Source organism: Engraulis encrasicolus, chromosome 18 (assembly GCF_034702125.1).
Source record: "Engraulis encrasicolus isolate BLACKSEA-1 chromosome 18, IST_EnEncr_1.0, whole genome shotgun sequence".
Lineage (NCBI taxonomy): Eukaryota > Metazoa > Chordata > Actinopteri > Clupeiformes > Engraulidae > Engraulis > Engraulis encrasicolus.
In genome coordinates this window covers 45,885,302-45,907,679 of record NC_085874.1, presented here as the reverse complement: position 1 = coordinate 45,907,679, position 22,378 = coordinate 45,885,302, and the positions used below count along the sequence as shown (strand labels likewise).

Below are 22,378 nucleotides of genomic sequence, written 5' to 3'. Positions count from 1 at the left end.
CATATGCACAAAATATTTTATACTTAGTTAGAAATGATCAAAAACAATATATTTGATATATTAAGTATCAAAATATGCAGAGTAGAGACCCCCTAAGTGTGGTTACATCTGATGATTTGACTCTGAGATTGCTGTGAGTTATTAGCTATTGAGATAGCTGTGGTAATAAAACTATGATCTGACCTGTGATAAGCCACCCATGCTTGATGGCATGCTACTCCATGACCCTGAGCTAAGGCAAAGACGGAGGCGAGAGGTTGGATGTAAAATAACATTTATGAACTAAATTGCTTTAAAAAAACCAGACAAACAAACCATACACAATTTGATACTACTATTACTTGATGGGTAGAAAAAGTAAATTGTCAGTAAAGTGTCTTATTTTGACAAAGTTTTTTGTGAGAGCCCGCACACCTCGAAGGTTTCTTTTTCAGCAGGTGCAGCTTTTCAAGGTACTTCAGTCTTCAGTTCACACAAGGAAGAGCGCGACACTGCTTCTTCACAGTTCACCACTTTTTTCTTTGGTGCTGACGTTTCGGCACTAGGAATAGTGCCGAAACGTCAGCACCAAAGAAAAAATAAAGAAAGTGGTGAACCTTGAAGAAGCAGTGTCACACTCTTCCTTGTGTGAACTGAAGAGTTAAGTGTCCACTAACATTCAACCTACACAGTAGAGACGTGTGTACTCAGTTACGGACAGTTGCTTTTTCATGGCTCCTGCCCAGCACCTTTTGGTTGAGTAGGCCACTGCTGCCCCATACAGGGTTGCCAGATGAGGCTGATGATTACCAGCCTAAAAAATGCTCAAAACCCGCCTAGAAGCACAAAATCCCGCCCAATTCTATTGATTTCTATGCCAAAAATTGGGCTAGTTTTTTCTGCTAAATGCCATTTTTACCCGCACAAGCCCATCCTAAGCAGCCCAATTGGGCGGAAAACAGCCCAATCTGGCAACACTGGCCCCATACAACATTATGCAATTGCTTTTTAAGTGTGGTGAACGGTTGGTGTCACCAATGTCTCCATTGCAGGTTTATGGCACACAGTGTGGCACCTCAAAATGTCTGCCAATTGGTCATTGTGAATTCGTGATTGCACAGCACATTTCAGCACACACATAAAAAGTTTTATTTCTTTACTGAACCTCACACGTAATGTGAATGTCAGTCTGAATGTCACAGTGAATGTCAGTCTGTGTGTGTGTGTGTGTGTGTGTGTGTGTGTGTGTGTGTGTGTGTGTGTGTGTGTGTGTGTGTGTGTGTGTGTGTGTGTGTCTGTGTCTCTCTGTGTGTGTGTCTGTGTCTGTGTCTGTGTGTCTGTGCAAGCACTTATCTTCCAAGCTTCCAAAATGATAATGAAGAAAATGTAGGCTACTCAGAATTAATATCACAGTTTTTACTACTCTGCAGATTGATACAGTATTACTAACTGGGCCTCACTACCCTCCTCACAACATGTATGGTAATTGAGCAAAGGTCCAAACTAAAGCCATCCACTATTACTGTATTACAGCCTGTTAATGTGGTGCTTGGTGCAGCAAATGCAGTGTTTTGGATGGTCGATAAACTGCAAAATATACTGCACTTTACTGAAGCCTTGTTTACGACAAAGCAGTCACCACAACCAGGCAAAAAAAACGTTGCCCATGATTAAAGTTTAGAAATTATTACAATTTGGTAGGGCTGCACGATTATGGAAAAAATCATAATCACGATTATTTGGGTCAAAATCATAATCACGATTATTAATCACGATTATTGTTTTTTGCTGATTTTTTTCAAAATTATAACAACATTAAATATAACCAAGAATGAATTGTATACGGGATGAGCAAAATAAATTTAATTGTAGTAATTATGTAAAAGGCAATAGCATGGAACTTAGGTGAACAGATTTCTGGCCGGAAATGCCAGCCTGTCAGTATGTTTTGGCTTCAAGGACACTCTCGAAGGTAAGGTCACTAGTGCCACGATTAAATCCCGATTGAAATCACTTTCGATTTTCATTTCGATATCACGATTTTCTATTATTTTCGATTAATTGTGCAGCCCTACAATTTGGTAATTATTCCCTTTAGGTGGAGAGTTTGGGGATCATCCGAGCCATAGTTTAATACAGCATGTTTGATTGCAAGTGACCTGTGGGAAGGATTGCCCGGTTGATGAAGAAGCTCCTTTTATAATGTTATGGAAACACTAATTGAATAAACTTTCATTCTAGAAGCAGTGTTGCTGGATCATATTGATGGGGGGGGGCACTGGACGGAGACCCGGATGGTCCTTGTTGAATAATGTCAGGGTGTGTGTGTGTGCGTGTGTGTGTGCGCGAGAGTGTGTGCGAGAGTGTGTGTGTGGGAGAGAGAGAGGGAGAGAGGGAGAGAGAGAGAGAGAGAGAGAGAGAGAGAGAGAGAGGGAGAGAGAGAGAGAGGGAGAGAGAGAGAGAGAGAGAGAGAGAGAGAGAGAGAAAGAGAGAGAGATTCTGTGTGGCAGCAGGCCCCGGAAAAGGCATGTTCGAAGGCCGCGTGGTGTGGTCCTTGTCCCGTTGTGTGTCTGTGTGAGTTGGAGTTGCAGATGATGAGATAAGGACCAGTACAGGGGGCAAGAGACCCAAGTAATCAGGGCTCGATTAAGATGGGCAGGGGCCACTAGGCAACAGGTTACTGGAGGCACCCACGGAAGGCAAATTGCGCGACCAAGTTACACAGGTCGCATCATCATTCTAAAATAGGAATTAAGAATAACATTTGTCAACACTGCATCTTGTCACAATTCTGTGATTATTGGTGGGGCCCCCTAGCATGTTAATCCGGCCCTGCAAGAAACCCACTCAACACGGAAGGCCTCGATATCTGCATGCACTGACTAATAATAACACAATAATAAGACAATTAGATAAATGGGTTCATAGATAGGGTTGGGTCTTGCTGCTAGGGCAAGACAATTGAACACAGAGCTCTGCAGGCCTATGCTTTAGCCTACTTACTCATTTAGGCTATTTCATGCAATATATGAACAAATCATGTTGATTAGGAAACAACTTCACCTGTCCGGCTCGCCTTATGTCACACACAACTGGCCTGGACGCTGGTAGTAGCTACCCCAGGTAGCAAAGTTTATCTGGCCCGATCCTTTTTTCGCGAGTGATAACAGTCGGCCCGATTCTGGCTTTGTCCGCGGCCCAATAATGGTCCTATTACCGTATGCCGACAGTGTCGGCTCAGTGTTGGCTCAGTTACTGCATGAGACTGACAGTTATTTTCAGTGTCGGCAGAGTGTTGGCTCAGTTAGGCTAGCCTACTGCATGAAGTGACAGTTATTTTCAGTGTTCTATGAAGTGTTGGCTGAGTCACGGTAACCAGTGTTCCAGCCGAGCCGACTCTCAGCCGACAGTGCCGACATTCTGCCAAGATTGGGCCGACTGTTCTTAACGGTTTTTGCTACCTGGGACAATAGCTGCGATCCAGCAGTGTCAAGTGGCTTTGAGACCTGAGAGGATCTGGGGAGAGACTCGATAGGCTTTAAGCCTCCTCTCGAAGTACCCAGTGTAACCTACTTGTAATGAAGTCCGACAACTGTGCACAGTCCTGGGTTACTACAGGTCGTATCCGAAGGATTACCGGGGGGGCACCGTGTAGCGTGACCGCGGCGGGAGGAGTTTCTTCCAGGCCGCTTACTCATTGGCTTCGGAGCACACGCGCAACAGCTACCCAAACAAGAAATTGGGTCTCGCTGGACGAGTCCCGACAAGCGGAAAAAAAGCACCTGCTAACTCTTAAAATGGAGGCTCTGGTAGGCTATTCAACTGCAACCATTTTTTCATATTCGTGTGTTTTACCACCATAGCCTACTAATAAAGTATTAACTTATTGTAGCCTACTGGTGGCCATAGCCTAGTTTGTTCGTTTCCACTTGCTGTAACCGTAGGTCTACGGAAACGAACGCTTCAAAGTCCATTTCCCCCGGTGACGTCTGTTATTTCAAGTTTCACTATGAGCACTAAGTTGTGAATGCCGTTGTTTCGAATGACATCGTGTGATCAAAGTGGGCAATAAAATCTGACTACGGGATTTCCAAAAGAGGTTGTCCAGGACCCGAGCAGCCTCGACAGGGCAGAGGCATGTGATGTAGGCTACAAGTTCCGTTGCTTGTTCATCAGCCCATTGTGTCTTTGGGTCTTTTGGGGCGATTTTTCCGCGTGGTTGAAGTTCGGTTTTGTCTAGTGCAAAGCATTTAAAACACAAGTCATCGGTCAATCATGAAATAACAGACAATCAGTTGCAACTAGGCCATAAATAAAATAAAATAAAAAATAGCTAAAGAAAAAAAAAAACAGCGCCGATTTTTTAAGTGTTCATAATTTGTTGTTGTAGACCTGTGCCGTTTATGCATCCAAAATAGCCTGGTGCTGCAGTAACACCTACTGTGGTAATGGTGCAAGGCCTACTACAACTAAGTTAACGCTTTGCCTTGTCCTGTTGGGGTGGGGGTGGAATGCAGTTTTGATACTGCACAATGCACTCTATCATTTGTCCACTAACACCACATATGCCTTGTAGAGAGACCATGCATGTATGGAAAACTTGATTATTACAAAAAAAGACCTATGATACATTGTCCGTTTTAATGCCTATTAGTTCATTGGTTATGAGGACGGTTATCTATGACAGAGAGAGGAATTAAGTGTACCCTCTCCACAGAGGCACAAGGCTAGTAATTAATTAGGGAAGTAATTAACTGGTGCTCTCCCCCATCCTCCTCCATGACTAGGTACCCTGAGCATGGTACCGTCCCGCCGCACTGCTCCCTTGGGGTGCCCTTGGGGGCTGCCCCCTTGCACGAGTGAGGCATAAATGCATCAAACACTGCTGTGGAGTAGTATTGTGTCACAATGACAATGGGAGTTGGAGTTTCCCCAATGGGGCTTTCACTTTCACATTCTTTTTCACCTCCGTCACTCCTCTCCCTTTGCAGTGCACAGCCAAGACACCAGCGGGGCCGGGAGCCTTAAAAGTCACAGAGGGCCAGTTGTTCAAATTCCTCCCAGTAAAGGGACCGAACATACAATATATACACTACATAGTGTATGTACTGTATATATGAAGAGTTCAGATGCAAAACCCCCTAACTCCATTTCTGAAGACCTGCACTTCTATATTTTTAGAGAACCCCATTGTTGGTTTGGTTTACTGTTGGAGTAATTATACATAAGTTATCCACTTTGCACTTTGACTAACTCTTGGCCCAGGCTTAAGTCAGGGTGTGCGTATATTATGAATGTGTCATTGTTGTTCCTCTGTGCCTACAGGCCAGAGAGAGAGAGAGAGGGAAAGAGAGAGAGAGAGCAGGAATGTTTTTCAACTCCGCTCTCTGATTAGGCGAGGAGAAAAGGACAAGGTCACATTCAGTCTGTTTCAACTAAATAAATTCTGCTAAGAAATATGCTACTGTGTAAACTGGTATTCTGCTAAGAAATATGCTACTGTGTAAACTGGTTTCAACTGGTTTAGCTAATTACCCCTCCCCTTAGACCAATTGAAACCGAAATTGTAACTAGGGCTTTCCTTCAATAAAACGTAAGGAGAAGGAGGCTGTTTTCAGAGTGATCTTGGACATTGTAACTGAAAGCAGTCTCCTGGTCACCCTCCTTGCAAGTGTTGAATTTAACTCAAGTTCTCTGTGACTCTTCTGTACAGGTTATTAGAGATAAATGTTGGTAGCTTAAACCTAACATTTAATTGGTCCTTTCGAACCGGATTCCAAGATACCTGACGATTCCAGCGTGCGAGTGAGATCCAGGAAGACTGTGGCCACAGCACTAAGACCCTTTGCGGGACTGGTCCCTCCCTCGCAGGCTGGGATCTGAGGGTTGACGGAATACCCCAAGAGAACAGAGAATTGTGAGTAGGTCTTTTATTCAAAAGGATTGAATGTGAAAGACGGTAAATAGAGAGTAAAACCCTGACAATTCTAGACTCTATCAGGTAAAATAGGAGGCCAGACTCCTCTGTGTTGTTGAACAAGTTAAAGACTGGACTACGTAAAGTAAAGGGAGAGCAGACTCCCCTAGTTTAGAAGAAACTAGTTAAAATCTGTGTTCTCCGCGTTGAGAAAAGTGTGGAAGTGTGTATGAAAGGAAATACATTTACCATTAGGTGATTGTGTTTCATTCCAATTCAACAAGAGTAAAGTAGTGAGCCCTTGTGGATGCTCGTATGCAAGAAGGTTCCACCTGAGAAGGTCGAAGAGAACCTTACCACAACGGTCGTTGATCGCTACCTTGTTGCAAAAACCCAGTGTTAGAATACTGCAGGTATTAAAGAACCACTGGGCCAAATTTTAGTTCAAAATGGGAACGGGGCAAAGCAAAAACAGAGAGAAGTTCTTGGAAGAACTATCGTGTAAAGACTGGAAAGTAGTACAAAAAAGAAGACCCTACGGCAATAGCACCTTTGTGTTATTGGATAAAGCGGTACGAATAGAAAAAGACTTGATAAATGCTTTGTATGTGGAGAAAAGGGTCACTGGGCAAGGCATTGCCCACAAACAAACAAAAAAAATTAGATCTGAAAACTCTGAAATTATAGCAAACTAGTGTGAAAAAGCAAATGACAGCCATTTGGATTACTCACTGAGCAGTTAATGTCTCAGATACCATATAGTAATATGATATGTTTACTAACAACTGTGATCTCTGTTTGTCTGTCTGTGTGGGCCCTATTTGTTGTATGAATTGTCCTGTGGACACCCCACTGTGTGTGTGAGAGAGAGGTTGTATATGTGTCTGTGGAGTGTACGTGTGTATCTGTGGAGTGAGTGCCTATAATATGTCTGAGAGTGGAAGACATACTTTGGGTGTTTAGTGGAGGTACTAGGGATGGTACAAACCGCACCGAAAACCGAAATCGTACAATTCACACACCATACCGAACCGTGAAATGCAGTCCGTGGCAAACCGCAATTCATGTACTGCCCAGAAAAATATGTTAAGTAGAGATTCTAGGAGTATCTTACCCAGTCTCTCTGATTAATACATTAGTATATAAGACCAATCAGAGGATGACACAATTAAAATCACACCATTTTCACATAATAAGCCTATACAAACCATATGTAGGATATTTAGTGATAGGTCTGATTCTATTAGCCACTTGAAAGAGGGCATTTGAAAGGCTGATGAACGAGAACCGTGACCTTGATTCCGTGATATGAACCGCACCGTGAATTTTGTCAATCGTTCCACCCCTAGGAGGTACTCTATTGTGTTCAGAGTTAGCCGAAGCTTGTGAGTGCACATGTTGAAACAAAATTTAAAAAAAGAAGGAGCCTTTTATTTTATTCTACAATTCAACTTTGAGGTCTAGAATTTTGTCATGATTTTGTTTTTCCACACATTCTTACCCATTTATTTTTGGAAGGAGAAAATGGGGTTGTGGAGTTATGTTTGTTTCTTTAGGCAACTGTTTTTAATTGATTGTTAATGTTTAATGCATTGTCTTAAGTGAGAAATCACCAACCGTGGTGAAGGCCACCGGGCCCTTTCTACCTGGCCCTTTATGTGTAAGAAAAGCGTAACGTTGCGATGGTCTCTTTTTGATGGTTTGTGCAAGTAGGGTATTGGTTGAGGTTGAACGGTTTAAAGAGGTGTAATTTAATTGTGGAATCTGGGTTCGCCAGATTTTCCCCGTCTGTATAGGCCTATATACAATGGAAAAGTGAAACTGAATGTAAAAAAAAAAGGCTGAAGCAGGTTGAAGAGACTTTGAAGGCTATTTGTTTAGGCCCTATATTTGTGATACTCGTTGTTTGTGCATTAAATGCTATTGTTTTAAATGGACTATCCTGAACATGTTAACTTTGCAAAAGAGTTTTGCTTTCATGATTTACTGTAGGCCTACCGAAATGTCTTTGTTCCTTCTAAAGAATAGATGAAGCTTTCTCCTTGTTCTTATGAGATCTTGAAATAACGCAGGCGTTATTTGATGGCCCAAAGGTGCTGTGAGTAAACCTAATTTGGACCTGGTCTGAGAGTTAGATCACATGTGCTAAACATTGCTAGCAATTTAGGTTATCATTTTGTTTTGATTGACTTTTAACTGTGACTTGTTTCTTTGTTTTATTTCATTGGATTTCTTGCGTTATTATGTATTTTGAGTTGGGTGGTAGTACTCAACAAGTCCTTTACAATGCAATTATGATCTGGGACTTTATTTTAGTGTCTGGAGCACAATGTAATTTATAAGCATTATTGTGCATTGCATTTTGTCTCTCAGTCATTTTTTTTGTTTACTCAGTACTCAGGCCAGGTTCCAGTGTAATTGAGTAAAGTACTTGGGTCAAAATGTACTCAAGTACAAGTAAAAGTATTAGGCCTAATTTAAAAAATTACTTAAAAAGTACAAAGTATTCATAAAAGCTACTCAAGTACAATACTTGAGTAAAAGTAATTAGTTACTTTCCACCCCTGGTGATGAGACATGTCAAGGTTTTCTACTTGCTTTTAAAAGTTTGAATTTGGGGACGTTGGGATCCTTATATTTTCATTTGTTTGATTTACAAAGGAAGAGACAGTTGTCTGTCTGTATTTTCATTTCATTACTGTTTTGAATTGTTTGGTTTGTTATTTTCGGGTAAACCATATGTGTAACCGTGCCATACTTCGAATTAATTTGTGTAAGGGTCTTGAAACACCCTTTTCTTTCCTGTGTGAAGATAAGTAGGCCTACCTGTAGACAAGTGGTTCCCAACCTATGGGTTGGGACCCCCCTTATGGGTCGCCAAAGATCCAACGGGGGTCGCGGAGCCCTCTTGATTTTAAAGGGTTTCGTTTTAAATATATATAGCCCATGTTGAATAAAAGACAAAGCATTTAACTAATAAATGCATAGACGCAACAAATTGTAAGTGCTACATTAAACATTTATTCTATATTTGACCAAAGACGAATTGAGGAATAAAATAACTAAAATAAGTTATCGCAGGAAACGGAGGGCATCTTGTGACTCCGTCTCGTGCGGGCGCTCGCGTGGTTGGGTCACCAAAGCTTAACATAGTAAAAACATGGGTCCCCTAAGAAAAAGGTTGGGAACCACCGCTGTACACTAACGAGTGATCTGTATGTCTGGGTGATGACAATGCGCAACTTTGGAATGGTGTGAAAAAGTGGAGAGTAGTAATACATGTCATTCATTTTAATTTGATGGAGCCATGGGCTAAGCCATGTCTCAACAGGAGGGAGATAAGCATATACTACTTATGGTTTTAATTCCTATTCAAAAAAATTTTTTTTGGAGAGCATGTATAGTGTGTGCAAGGCACAATGCTCAAGGTAACCTAAGCACATCCACAAATATTATTGGATTCTCAAATTACTAAAAAAAGAAGAAAAAAAAAAAAACACCCTATCTTATTTGTTGTAACGATGTGAGCAGTAAGATGCTTTGTGGTGCCAGATTGTTAATTGTGTGTAGTGTTTGGTGGTAGGTGTTCCCATACTCTGTGTTCCACTCCCTATTTTTGAATGTACTGACATTATTGGCAGGAGTTGGGCTAGGCCCTAAATCATCATGACCTCATGACAGAAGGACAGTGAGGACTGCATGCCAATATGTTTTAGTTCTGTTACAGAGGGATTTATGCAGACCTAACTACTATGTGAAGCCAGCCAATACTATGATTAAAGTAATTTTGTACTGCATGCTTAATGTTATGCTTCTCTGCCTATTATGTCCATCTGTGCATAGAGTATTTTCAGGGCTACATTGGATGCAGTAACCATGTGGTCAATACCATATTTTTTCAGTCTGCGTTTATCGCCTATTCAGTAATGGACTGTACTCTAAACGTGAGCCACAATAGTCAGATATGACCAGAGTCGGTTTCATGTTATGCTTTTGGGATTAAGTAATTTTCTTTTTCATAATTTTGCTGTGCTCTTGATAATTGTTGTTCTCCCGGAATGTAGTGCTATCTATTTTATTTTGAGTATGGATTATGAGACAATGGTCGGTCTGTCTTGGGTTTTGTTTTGTCACCACTAACAAAACGTTTTTTTGTTTCTTTTCTATTATAATGCTCTCTACTCTGTTACAGCTGCGCACCTCCTCCACACTACTGACTGTGTGTGGATGAGTTGACTGAGAGCTTCTGTCTTTAAGCAAATGTTTGAAGAAGCCTGCCTTGATATACGTACCTATGAAATGGAGCGTGTGGGGAGATGTTTGGCAGAATTTTCATTTTTGGTTTATTCATTTTTGATTTTTTCTTTTTCAGAGTTTGATGCAGACAGGTATTTTGTGTGGACAATTACTGTGCTCAAAGTCTGTTTCGGAAATTACTTCAGTTTTATTGAGTCATGTGGATGGCACATATCTCAAACAGGAGAGATATTTTAGGATTAATCAGTGCATCAAACAAATATGTGTATAGGGCACATGTTAAATGAAACCTTGTTCTGAAACTTCACCCCTAACCTAACCTGAAACATTCATTTACAACAATGCTGATTTGGCTAATACATTGACTATGATAAATGTCTATGTGTAGAGTACTTTTCTCTGTTCCTGTTCATCTCGACAGGAAAAAGTCCTGCCAAAATCAAGGCTAAGGCCAGTGATTGGATGTTCATCAAAGTGCTGTCAGACGCACGTTAAGACTGTCCAAACCGAGTGTTGAACCCACTGTCGTGAGGGTTACGATACATCTCTTGCACGGCGATCTGGGGAGACTTGGCGTGGACATAACCTCCCAGTTGCTGTGTGTGGGGGTGGACCTGTCATCAAAAAGGGACTGAATGTTTACATTCCGTCCGTCCCAGTGCTGCTGGGGTGAACAAGGCGTTCCCCTCACCTTTACAGGTTTAACTTTCCCAAAGCCAATGGTGGAAGCAAGCTTGAGACTGTGTTTTTCCTTACAAACTGGAGACGAAAAAGGTGCTGGACATTTTCTATGGACATGGACTCTGTGAGTGGATACGGATCCCAGGATAATTGACACACACACACACGGATGGTGGGGTGAGTGTTGCCTGTGCCTGCCAGGGGCGCTGCCAGGGATGTTGGGCCCCATGGGAGATTCAACTTTTGGGCCCCCTTGGGGGCCCCTCTCAGTGCTTGGGCCCTTGGAATCTGTGCTGCTTTCCCCCCCTAGCGGCCCCCATGGTACCTGCACCTGTCATACATTGCTTATGTGTGTTTAAACTTCATTAGCACCTGTCATACATTGCTTATGTGTGTTTAAACTTCATTAGGAGAACAAGAAAATGATTTCTATTTCTTCAGTTATGTGTATGTTCGAAACATAGGAATGATTTCTATTTCTTCCTAACTTTACGTGATTAGAATGACACCATAAAAGTTTTAACTGTGCTATACCCATTTAAAAATCTGTATTTTTGTGTGTTTATGGATAATGCCCTTATGAATGTATTATGGATTTATGAATTTTGTTTGTTATGGAGTGGATTAATGCAGAGGTATCATGTTTGGCAACTGCGAGATAGTGCAAAGAGAATAAACAGGTGGGAAATGTTGGAGTAATTATACATAAGTTATCCACTTTGCACTTTGACTAACTCTTGGCCCAGGCTTAAGTCAGGGTGTGCGTATATTATGAATGTGTCATTGTTGTTCCTCTGTGCCTACAGGCCAGAGAGAGAGAGAGAGGGAAAGAGAGAGAGAGCAGGAATGTTTTTCAACTCCGCTCTCTGATTAGGCGAGGAGAAAAGGACAAGGTCACATTCAGTCTGTTTCAACTACATTCATGTACTTGATAATACATATAAATAGTTATATTACATAAATAATAAAAAAAAAATGCAATTTTGATAGATTTGTATTAAATAAAAATGAATTAAGATTATTTTCTGAAAAGGCACTTAGGGGTTTTGCATCTGAACTCTTCATATATATATCTGTACATCCCATAATAGTGTATTATTTCTTTTTCACCCCCGTCACTCCTCTCCCTTTGCAGTGCACAGCCAAGACACCAGTGGGGCCGGGGGCCTTCACAGACATCCTAGAGGAGAGACGGCGGGGCAGTGACCTGGCCTACGCCTTGAGGACATACACACCTCAGCCGTACAGAGGACATCCCCTCACCACAGCCAGCGCGCTCAACCAAGCGGTGATGGACTCCCATTATATACGCTACATCACGCAAGAGGTGGGTGAGGCTACATTATATATGCTACATCACACAAGAGGTGGGTTAGGCCATAGACGTTCTATATGATGTCTATGGGTTAGGCTACATTATATATGCTACATCACACAAGAGGTGGGTGAGGCTACAGTATATATGCTACTACATCACGCAAGAGGTGGGTTAGGCTACATTATATATGCTACATCACGCAAGAGGTGGGTTAGGCTACATTATATATGCTACATCACGCAAGAGGTGGGTTAGGCTACATTATATATGCTACATCACACAAGAGGTGGGTGAGGCTACAGTATATATGCTACTACATCACGCAAGAGGTGGGTTAGGCTACATTATGCTACATCACGCAAGAGGTGGGTTAGGCTACTGTATATATGCTACATCACGCAAGAGGTGGGTGAGGCTACTGTATATATGCTACATCACGCAAAAGGTGGGTTAGGCTACATTATATATGCTACATCACACAAGAGGTGGGTGAGGCTACTGTACCTGCTGCAGGTACTGCGCCAACGTTGCATCACAGGAGAAACACAACTTTATGGTGCACTGTGTAATATTTGTAGTACTTTATTTCCAGAATTCATGCTGCCCATTCGCAAATGTTATCTTTTTCACAAATACTTACCACCACCATCAAATTCTAAGTAGCCTATTCTTTATGACTTTTTTTGCACTTTTCATACATGATAAGGGGGATCTTCTCTGTTGTCTGCCATTTTGAATTTTCAGAAATAGACATATTTAGCTGCAACACGTACTGTACTTTGGTCATCATACTTTGATAGTAGTTCATTATTTAGTACATAATACAGTGGTTCTTAACCTGGGGTGCGGGCACCCCCTGGGGGAGCGGCAGAGATTTCAGGGGGTGCGCAGAATTTTGTTTGTGTTGAGGTTTTGATTCTGGTAGCCATGGTCCCCTTGTAAAGTCATTAAGGTATTGACTCATGTCTGAAGCAAGAATTATTGTAATTAATACACGACGTGTGGAAGTTTGGGTTGGGGGTGCGTGGCTTGTCTTGGGCACATGTAAGCGGGTGCGTCAAGAAAAAAGGTTAAGAACCACTGACATAATATATTCATTAAAAGATCAAATTTGTCAGTATACAGCACAGTTTCAGTGAGCAGCATAGTTGCAATGCTCTGTCCACCATCCTACACTGTGCACCTTTAAGTTAGTCAGCACACATAACCCCTGTTTTTACCGCCACACTGGAGGTACATTTTGAACCTTAAAATGAATGTTCCATGGTCATTTCTTATTTGAAATGGTCTTACGAATGGGCTTTTGTGTTGTCTGTGGGCTGCAAACAGAGTGTAGAACATGTAACTAGCGTACGTTTGGAGACGTGGGCTTGTAATTAAAGATTGTGTGGAAATGTTTAGAAGTCTGAAGCATAAGAATTAAGCAATAAGCCACAAGAGGCCGTGGGTTGTGCTCGATTTACCACGGGTAAGAGGAGTGGGAGTGCGTAAATGTCTCCTTATATGTGGTAAATAGAGCACAACCCACAGGCTCAAGTGGCTTATTGCTTATCTAACACTGTTACACTTAATCGCTGACCAAATTTCTTTAAAAATGTTTTAATAACAATTAATTTCTTGTAATGCGTTGTACAGTTGACAAGTTGAGAAGTGATTGGTTACCACGGCAACCACTACTTGGTGTGCGTGCGTTCGTTGCGCTGCCAGACACACACTTCGCTACAAAAACTCAGCAAGGGGCGATAAAGACAGGAATGAAACGTCTTTGCTATCACACTGATACACAGATGGTGCAAAGATGTGCTCTTCTAGCAGACTCCTTACCACAACTGCAACATATTCTTATTTTCAACGTAGGCCTACATGTAGACACGCCGGGTCTAACTTAGACGCACATAGAAACTTCAGCTGGAAGGTGTGCGTTTACGTCAGACTTACAACAGCTATCAGCCAATCAGAGTCGAGAACGAGGCCGCACAGTGTTAGATGGATACAGAAAGTGTTACAGGGTGTTACTTTTTTCCCATGTGCCCATGTGTGTGACAGCGGTGGCGTGATGGTTGCAGTAGTGAAGTGGGTGCTCTTCCACAAGATATGTAACCTCACACTGCTCCAGGGACTGTAGCAGTAGGCCTACCTACAGCACAGAAAAAGCATCTGCTACAGCAGGGCTATTCAATTAAAAGTCACAGAGCGCCGGTTGTTCAAATTCCTCCCAGTAAAGGGACCGAACATACAATATATACAGGTACACTACATAGTGTATGTACTGTATATATACACGTACAGGGGTTGGACAAAATAACTGAGACACCTGTCATTTTAGTGTGGAAAGTTTCATGGCTCAAGTGAACCAGCCTGTTGGCCAATCGTCATTGATGGCACATTACACCGGTAAAGTGAAGTGCGAAGGTTCAATAAGCAGGGTAAGAGCACAGTTTTGCAATGCAATTTGGCAATGCACAATCTCACTCATCGGACTGGCATATCACAGTGTTTATGTTATCTTTTATGGACTGGCAGTAGCATTTTGTTTTTGTTTTTTGTTTGTTTTTTTGTATGTGTGTTAGTGTTGTCTTTTCTGTCTGTAGAGCTTAAAATTTGAAAATCTTTGAAAATAAAATGCATAAAAAAATTGGCAATGCACACAACATTATGGGTGACATGTCAGAGTTCAAAAAGGAGAAATTCTTGGTACGTGTGTAACTGTTGCCTCTTTGACTGAGACAGCAAGTCTTTGTGATGTATCAAGAGCCACAGTATCCAAGGTAATGTCTGCATACCACCAAGAAGGATGAACCACATCCAACAGGATTAACTGTGGATGCAAGAGGAACTAAATGACACTAAAATGACAGGTGTCTCAGTTATTTTGTCCACCCCTGTATATCTGTACATCCCATAATAGTGTATACCAGTGTTTCTCAACCGGGGTGCTGCACGCCTCCCTCAGGGGTGCCGCGGAAACGTGGCTGACTGTATGTGAAATTGACCTAAATGAATAAATAATTTATGTAATATAATAACATTTTGTCTAAATTAATAGTTAGTGAAATCTTTCATGTACCATTTACACACAATAACGTAAACTTAGGTCACCCCAGTATGGCCTACACATAGCCTGTTTGAGATAAAGCTGCAACTTCGAACGTCTCAAAATGTGTTACTTTTCTAAGCTTGTGTGGTATCGGATGCTATGCCATGTTACGGCTTGTCGGTTTGGGGTGCCTTAAGATTTTTCATGAATTGAAAGGGTGCCTCGCCTAAAAAAAGGTTGAGAAACACTGGTGTATACTGTGCCATTTACAGTAGGGCCTATACATGGGTTCACCGTGTTAATCAACGCAGTATTGTGAGGAGGGGCAAGACACTGGCAGCCAACCACGTGAGCTAATTTTTTGACCGACAGCGGGTGGAGTTGTGCGCAGCCAGTTTCGTGCAGTCAGGGGAGAACAAAAATTTAGAACCCATGTATAGTTGAACAATAGGCTAATGACCCAGTGATCGTGGTGTGGCCAGAATGTCACTGCTCACTCCACTCATTATTGGGGATTGGACTGCCTGAGATGCCAGAGCTGACCAGATCGGGGAACCTCTTGGCGTGTGTGTGTCTGTGTCTGTGTCTGTGTCTGTGTGTCTGTGTGTCTGTGTGTCTGTGTGTCTGTGTGTCTGTGTGTCTGTGTGTTTATTTATGTAGCTACTTGACACCTGAATTTCCCACTGAGGATCAATTAAGTTTCTCTACTCTACTCTCTACTCCACTCCCCAAGACTGGAGCAGATGATCTGGGATGCATGGACTAGAGTGAGCATGGACATTCTGGCCACACCACGACCATTGGGTCACCTCTTCTTCCCTTTTGTGGTAAATGTGCTTGAGCTACAGCTCTAAAAACAGCCTATTGTTCAACTATAGGCCCTGCTGGCCCATAAAAGGCCCTAAATAATACAATTATAATTATATAAAATTATAATATGCAGCAGCAAACATCAAAAAACAGAGTGAGGCTCTAAATCGTTTCAGACAACTCAGACAAGGGGCTTAATGTTCAAGAGTGTTCACTTGTCTTTTAATGGAGATAACACGTTACAAGTCTACCAATCTCAGCAATCTATGATAGCCTATCAAAGCAAATAAGTGTACTTGACTCTAAAGCTTTAATGTCCTTAAAAAGGCAATTTGTCTTACAGCACAGCAGAATGACATAAAAACACATAGGCCTACAATAAAAAACACACATACGGTACAAACACAACAAATAGCTAGACATATAAGTTAATATGTAAATAAATACAGACCACTGGTCAAATGCATTCGTTAACACAAGGGGATCGCTAAAAAGTAAAAAAGAAAGTCAATTATGCATTAGAACAAATATGAATGTCCATAATGTCAAGAATGTATCTCCAACATCTTCTTCAATTGGTTAATTTCCATAGGGATGAAGGAGTTATTTGCTCTATTTGTTCTAATGTTAGGGTTTCTGTACCTGCATCCGGAATGAAGTGTTTGGAACTTAACTGAGAGGGCCTGGGTAGTGTCAGTACAAACTTTGTCCGCTTTCTTGCCTAATCTATCTATAAGAAATCAGAACAATAATTTGCCCACTGTAATATACTGACATGCTATTAGATTAGATCACTTACAGTTGTAACCAAAGCTAGATTTGATGTGCAGTCAAATGATCTCCTCACATGCAAAAACATAAAAACACACATAACATACAAACAATGTCTTGAGTGCTTGGCCTAAAGACTAGTGGGACTACCTGCCATTACACCTGGCTGCACTGCATGCTGGACAGAAGGTACAGTGAAGATGCGGAGCACATAAGGAACAAATCAAACATCCTTGGAGTGTATATTCATCAATGAGGAATCGGGCGAGCATATTTTGAATGTAAAAATCAGTTTAAGGCTTTTTCGAAACCAAGAATATGACAGGGCATAAATTATGGGGTTAAACGCAGAGTTTAACATAAAAAAAGCTGACGCGGTGTTCATTGAAACGACAGATGCTTCTTTTAGCGTATCCACCTGCATTGAGATAACATAATAGGGGATTAGGCACATCAAAAACGCTGATACAATAATGCCAAGGACCCTGGCCGTCTTAATCTCCAGGGCCATCGGGCTGCTATCACAGCTCTTCACATACAGTCTTTTTTTGTCCATGAACACCTCTCTGATTTTGACTGCATGTCGTCTTGCAATGAAAAACACCTTTAGGTACAGGATAATAATAGTAGCACATGGGAAAAGAAACACTAGCATCATGTCAACAAATGCCCACACTTCACCTACATAAGGAAAACAAGGACCGGGGCATTTTCTTTGGAAGTTTCCATTAAAGTATAAAAGGGCATAATTGTAAAACAGCAATGCAATCCATAAAAATAAGATCACCTTACGTGCTAAAAACAGTGTAATTACCTTGGAGTACAGAAAAGGCCGGCTCAGGGCAAGGTGTCTGTCTACAGCAATCAGCAAAATGTTGAACACAGAGACAGAAGGGAAATAGCATACAATAGACAAGAAAACGAAACAAAAGTTTGGTGCAAGAACTGTACAGGAATCAAGCATTTTCAATGCATGTATTGGCATCACAAATAAACCCACAATAGCGTCTGTAGCAGCCAGAGACAGGATGAGGGCATTCGTAGGTGTGTGGAGTTGCTTGAAATGACAGATAGCAATTACTATGGTGAGATTCCCACACAGGGTAAATATCACAACGCATGTGGTAATACAGAACAATACATAGTCCACCGGCAGGTATGTTTTGGGACAGCTGGAGTTGGTGGGAAGCAGACAACTGTTAGAAATGTTGACGTCATCCAAAGTCATTGATCCTCCTGAAGAAAATAAACAGTACATTATATTACATTGCATTTGGCAGACGCTTTATAACCAAAGCGACTTACAAACTACTTACAAGATGCAATAAGCACACGCCCTATCTAGCTCCCGTACGGCATGTTGCATATAGGGCTGAGGCGAGGTCCTTGTCCATGGCCATGCCCTCCTCTGTCCCGAAGTTGAAAGAATTCGTCTGACAGATTTTTATACAGCATATGCAAATGAGGCAAGGCTCATCTGAGGCTTCTCTATCCATCCTAGCCATCTGATTGGTGCTGGCACAGCTGAGTCAAGTCATCTCTCGTCCAATGAGGACCAAGTCTAGAGTCACATGGATGTCATTATTCATATTGTTTCATGACCAGCAAATTAAAATAAAGATATTAAGCAATAATAAGAAGAAATCAATTTAAAATATATATTGTTCATAGCTTTGACTGAACTCAAATATGAAACAAATGTAGGCCTACTGTATAGTCTCCAAACATCACATTGTAAAGGAGTTTGCCAATGTGGTGAGTAGTAGTAGTATCAGTAGTGGCTTTATTGTCCCCCATGGGGGAAATTTCTTCTAGTGAGAGGAGCGTAAGACTTGAAAACAAACACGATACAGTCGGATTCACAAAGTACATTTATCCCAAACAACACATTCTCCCGTAACATAAACAAGACGTTGGACAAGGACAGATGTCATCCATCAATAGTGGTCCCAGTTTACCCCCATAGCATGGACATAGCATGGGAGGATGTGCAAGCAGCAAATAAATAGATAAGCAGATACAAATTATAAAAAAGATAAAAGCGCGTGTCATTCTTTCCTTCTCAGGCCTGCTGAGACAGGGTGTGCAAATTAAGATCTACGTTTTTATTTTGCATGTTTGTTAAAAAGCTAACAAACAGCTTTAAAGGTACACTGTGCAGGAAATGGTCAAAAAAGATACTGCAACTATGCAGTTCATTGAACCTGGGCTGCCTAATGCCAAATTTGATCTTTTCATGAAAGTTTATTAAGTAATAGTGCAGTCAGTTTTGCAGCTAAAAATGGCTATATCTGGAAATTCAAAATGGCTGACCATGGAGAAGATCCCCCTTTTCATGTATGAAAAATGCTATTTTTCCCAGTCATAATGATTTTTTTTTTCTCAAACATTTCTTTATTGAACTTTTATTATTGTTTACAAAACATCAGTCATAATGAATACTTAAGTAGTTAATGGGTAGCATGAATTCTGGAAATGAACAAGTAAAAATCTTAGACAGTGTACCTTTAAAGAGCTGGGCCTTGCTGATATCAAGGCCTGCATGTCATCAGGCGTTCCACCAGTGGTGTTATGCCCTTGGAGTGCTTTTAGAGTCATATTTTAACAATACAGTATATAGGGCAGTCATGGGTAAGTGGTTAGGGTGTCAGACTTGTATCCCAAAGGTTGCCGGGTCGACTCCCGACCCGCCAGGTTGGTGGGGGTAGTAATTAACCAGTGCTCTCCCCCATCCTCCTCCATGACTCAGGTACCCTGAGCATGGTACGGTCCCACCGCACTGCTCCCTAGCGGCGCCATGGAGGACTGCCCCCTTGCACGGGTGAGGCATAAATGCAATTTCGTTGTGTGCAGTGTGCAGTGAACACTTGTGTGCTGTGGAGTCCTGTGTCACAATGACAATGGGAGTTGAAGTTTCCCAGTCGGGCTTTCACTTATATTGCTGCGTCATGCCATCGTGTCCACTGCCAGGAGTGTTAGGATATTTGTTTGGGCAAACCTAAGAGTAAACATACGGGCTTGGCACGGGCTTTTTCCCCCTACAAACTATAAATCAAGCGAAAGGGAGTTTTTCCTCACCCCTGATGCCACCATCTGAGCGCCCAAATTCAGTGAGACTGTCTATGACTTATGCTAGACCCAGCCACTATGGACCTTAAGCCTCTAAAAATCCTGGGGCCTCATTTATCAAGCGTTCTTAGGCACTGATCTGTGCGTAAAGCGTGCGTGCGATCATTCCTGAGCAAAGTGTGGGATTTATGAACATGCACTTGAACGTAGAAATGTGCCTAAATCTACGCACACCTCAGACCATGCGTGCGAGTGGAAGAAACACGAAATTGCAAATAATATTGACCGTGCAAGGTACAGTTTGCTTTGAATGACAATGGAGTATGACAGTGTGCTATTTTACACTGTTTTCGTCCATGTATGTCTCCTTCTTTTACTTATTTTGAAACACTGTCCTACTCCTGTCGAAAGCACCTCCACTTCTGCCGTGGAAATGTTTCTATCTCCGCACTTCCCGCCAGCGCTTGGACTGGCGCGTGTGTCCGCGTGTGTTGTTCATGTGTGTCCATACAGGGTGACGCCTTCGAATTAACATGACATTTGAATATATTTTAATACCATATATGGTTGGAGGCGTTTCGGGATGCAAATTACCCCGAATGCGCGCGTGCACAGTGATTTGGAAGGTGTGGGATTTATCATGGAGAGGTGTGCGTAGGAGCAGCCAACGCACATTTGATAAATCCCGATTTTTCTGTACTTGCGAACATTCTAAATTTCACTCGTAAGACACAATTTAGAAGACATTCTACGAACTGATGATAAATGAGGCCCCTGGTCCTAACCTACGTTGACCTTATGACTCTACAATCTCTATCTATCTCTTCTTCCTCTGCCTTCCTGCTATTTCTGCCTCTCCTCTCTACCTCTCCTTTTAAATCCATCTCTAACAATGATGTTTTTTTCCCATTTGTTAAGCACTTTGAGTTGTATGCCTTGCATGATACAGTGCTATACAAATATTATTATTATTATTATTATCATTATTATTATCATTATTATTATTATTATTATTATTATTATTATTATTATTATTATTTGTATTATTATTATTATTATTATTAAGTGGGGCCCTTTACTTCTGGCCTTGTAATATTATTATGTTATTATTATATATATTTATATTATTGCATTGCTAAACCTGCAATCTTATCATTGCTAACCCTGCCTACTATCCTCCTTCCACTATGAAGAGGAGCGTAGAGAATACATAGGCCTACTATTATTATCGAAAGAAATTATTCTTTACCTAAAAACGTATTCATTCATTTTAATTGCGAGTGCATGCATGCGTGAGTGTGATTGTGTGTGTGTGTGTGTGTGTGTGTGTGTGTGTGTGTGTGTGTGTGTGTGTGTGTGTGTGTGTGTGTGTGTGTGTGTGTGTGTGTGTGTGTGTGTGTGTGCGCGTGCATGTGTGTGTGTGCGTGCGTGTGTGCGTGTTTGAATGTCATGTTATGTGTGCCTATCTTTGCACAACAAATCAAATGGTTTCATCACGTTTTGTTTATTTTGACAGTTTGAGTCCCGTTGGTCCTCATTATAAATTGTACAAGTTTGGTGTTCTTCACACATTTGATTAGTAGTGATTGCATCACCATCTGTAAATGGAGGCATGTTAGGCTATTTTGTCTCTACACTAATGAACAAACTCTCCCTTGGCCTCTTCCTGAAATGGTGTTACTGTGTTACTAAGGGTGTCAGAACAACAAGAATGGGTGTCAGAACAACAAAGTCCTCAGTGGACTTGCCCCCCTATTCCCCTCGGTGCTTCATGTTGAGGGTGGAGAGGAGAGCACAGGGACAGGCCTGTCTGCCATCTGAGGCCTCCACATGAATATGGGCCTTCTTCAGCTGAAGAAGACTGTTGAGGTCGAAACCTTATCCTGCCATGAAAAAATAAAACAACAAAAAGGATTGTAAGTGTGCGGACTCCTCACTCTGAAAACTACAGTTGACCTTCGTCCTACACCTTTCCCTGGGATGTGCACAATCCTCTCCTTCTGTACCTACATGACCCACCTACAGGATCCAGTCCCCCACTTTTGAAACCACTTGGATGTAGTATTCTGCCTTGCAAAACAAGAACGCAGTAACTCAAAATGGTCGATAAAATTTTTATATCTGAAATGGGTTTTAAACTACCTCATTTGTCTTGTGTCACAAAATGGTGGTCCAACACCGTCCCGTTTTGGAGAAAACTCATTTTGAAAGTGCAAAAATGACCAAAAAAAGTTACTGCGGTGTTGTATTAAAGGTTATGTCGTACAAAACAAAAACGCAGTAAGTCGGCGAGTTACTGCTACACGTTCCAATGGGACTGGTTTGGGAGTTTTGGGTTTTTTTGTGTGCATTAAATTTCTATCCTAAAAAAGCATTACCAGGAAGTGTCACCACCAATTTACCGACAACACAGTTGTCGCGCCATATGGGAAACTTTGAAGCCTTTTTTCTCAGTTTGCAGTTTTCAGAGTTACTGCGTTCTTAGATTGTAGGGCAGTATTGTCCCCTCAGCTATTAATGCCCTAAACAGGACATGACA

General features: G+C 41.6%; 2 protein-coding genes across 2 annotated transcripts in view; one reads left to right on the top strand and one right to left on the bottom strand.

Annotated features, from left to right (window-relative positions):
• Nucleotides 1-3,698: 3,698 nt before the first annotated feature.
• Nucleotides 3,699-22,378, top strand: part of gnpat2 (glyceronephosphate O-acyltransferase 2) — a 53,456-nt gene continuing 34,776 nt past the window's right edge. The window contains exons 1-2 of the mRNA XM_063223698.1: nucleotides 3,699-3,788; nucleotides 11,970-12,161. Coding sequence (XP_063079768.1) covers nucleotides 3,777-3,788; nucleotides 11,970-12,161 — 204 coding nt within the window. The 5' untranslated portion in view covers nucleotides 3,699-3,776. The remainder of the gene's footprint in view (nucleotides 3,789-11,969; nucleotides 12,162-22,378) is intronic.
• On the bottom strand, nucleotides 16,994-17,998 carry LOC134468732 (trace amine-associated receptor 13c-like). Its single transcript, XM_063222605.1, has one exon. It carries the CDS (start codon nucleotides 17,996-17,998, stop codon nucleotides 16,994-16,996), a length of 1,005 nt encoding a protein of 334 aa, XP_063078675.1.

Excerpts from the sequence above, each read along its gene's own strand:
- LOC134468732 (XM_063222605.1), bottom strand. The coding sequence starts at position 17,998 with ATGACTTTGGATGACGTCAACATTTCTAACAGTTGTCTGCTTCCCACC.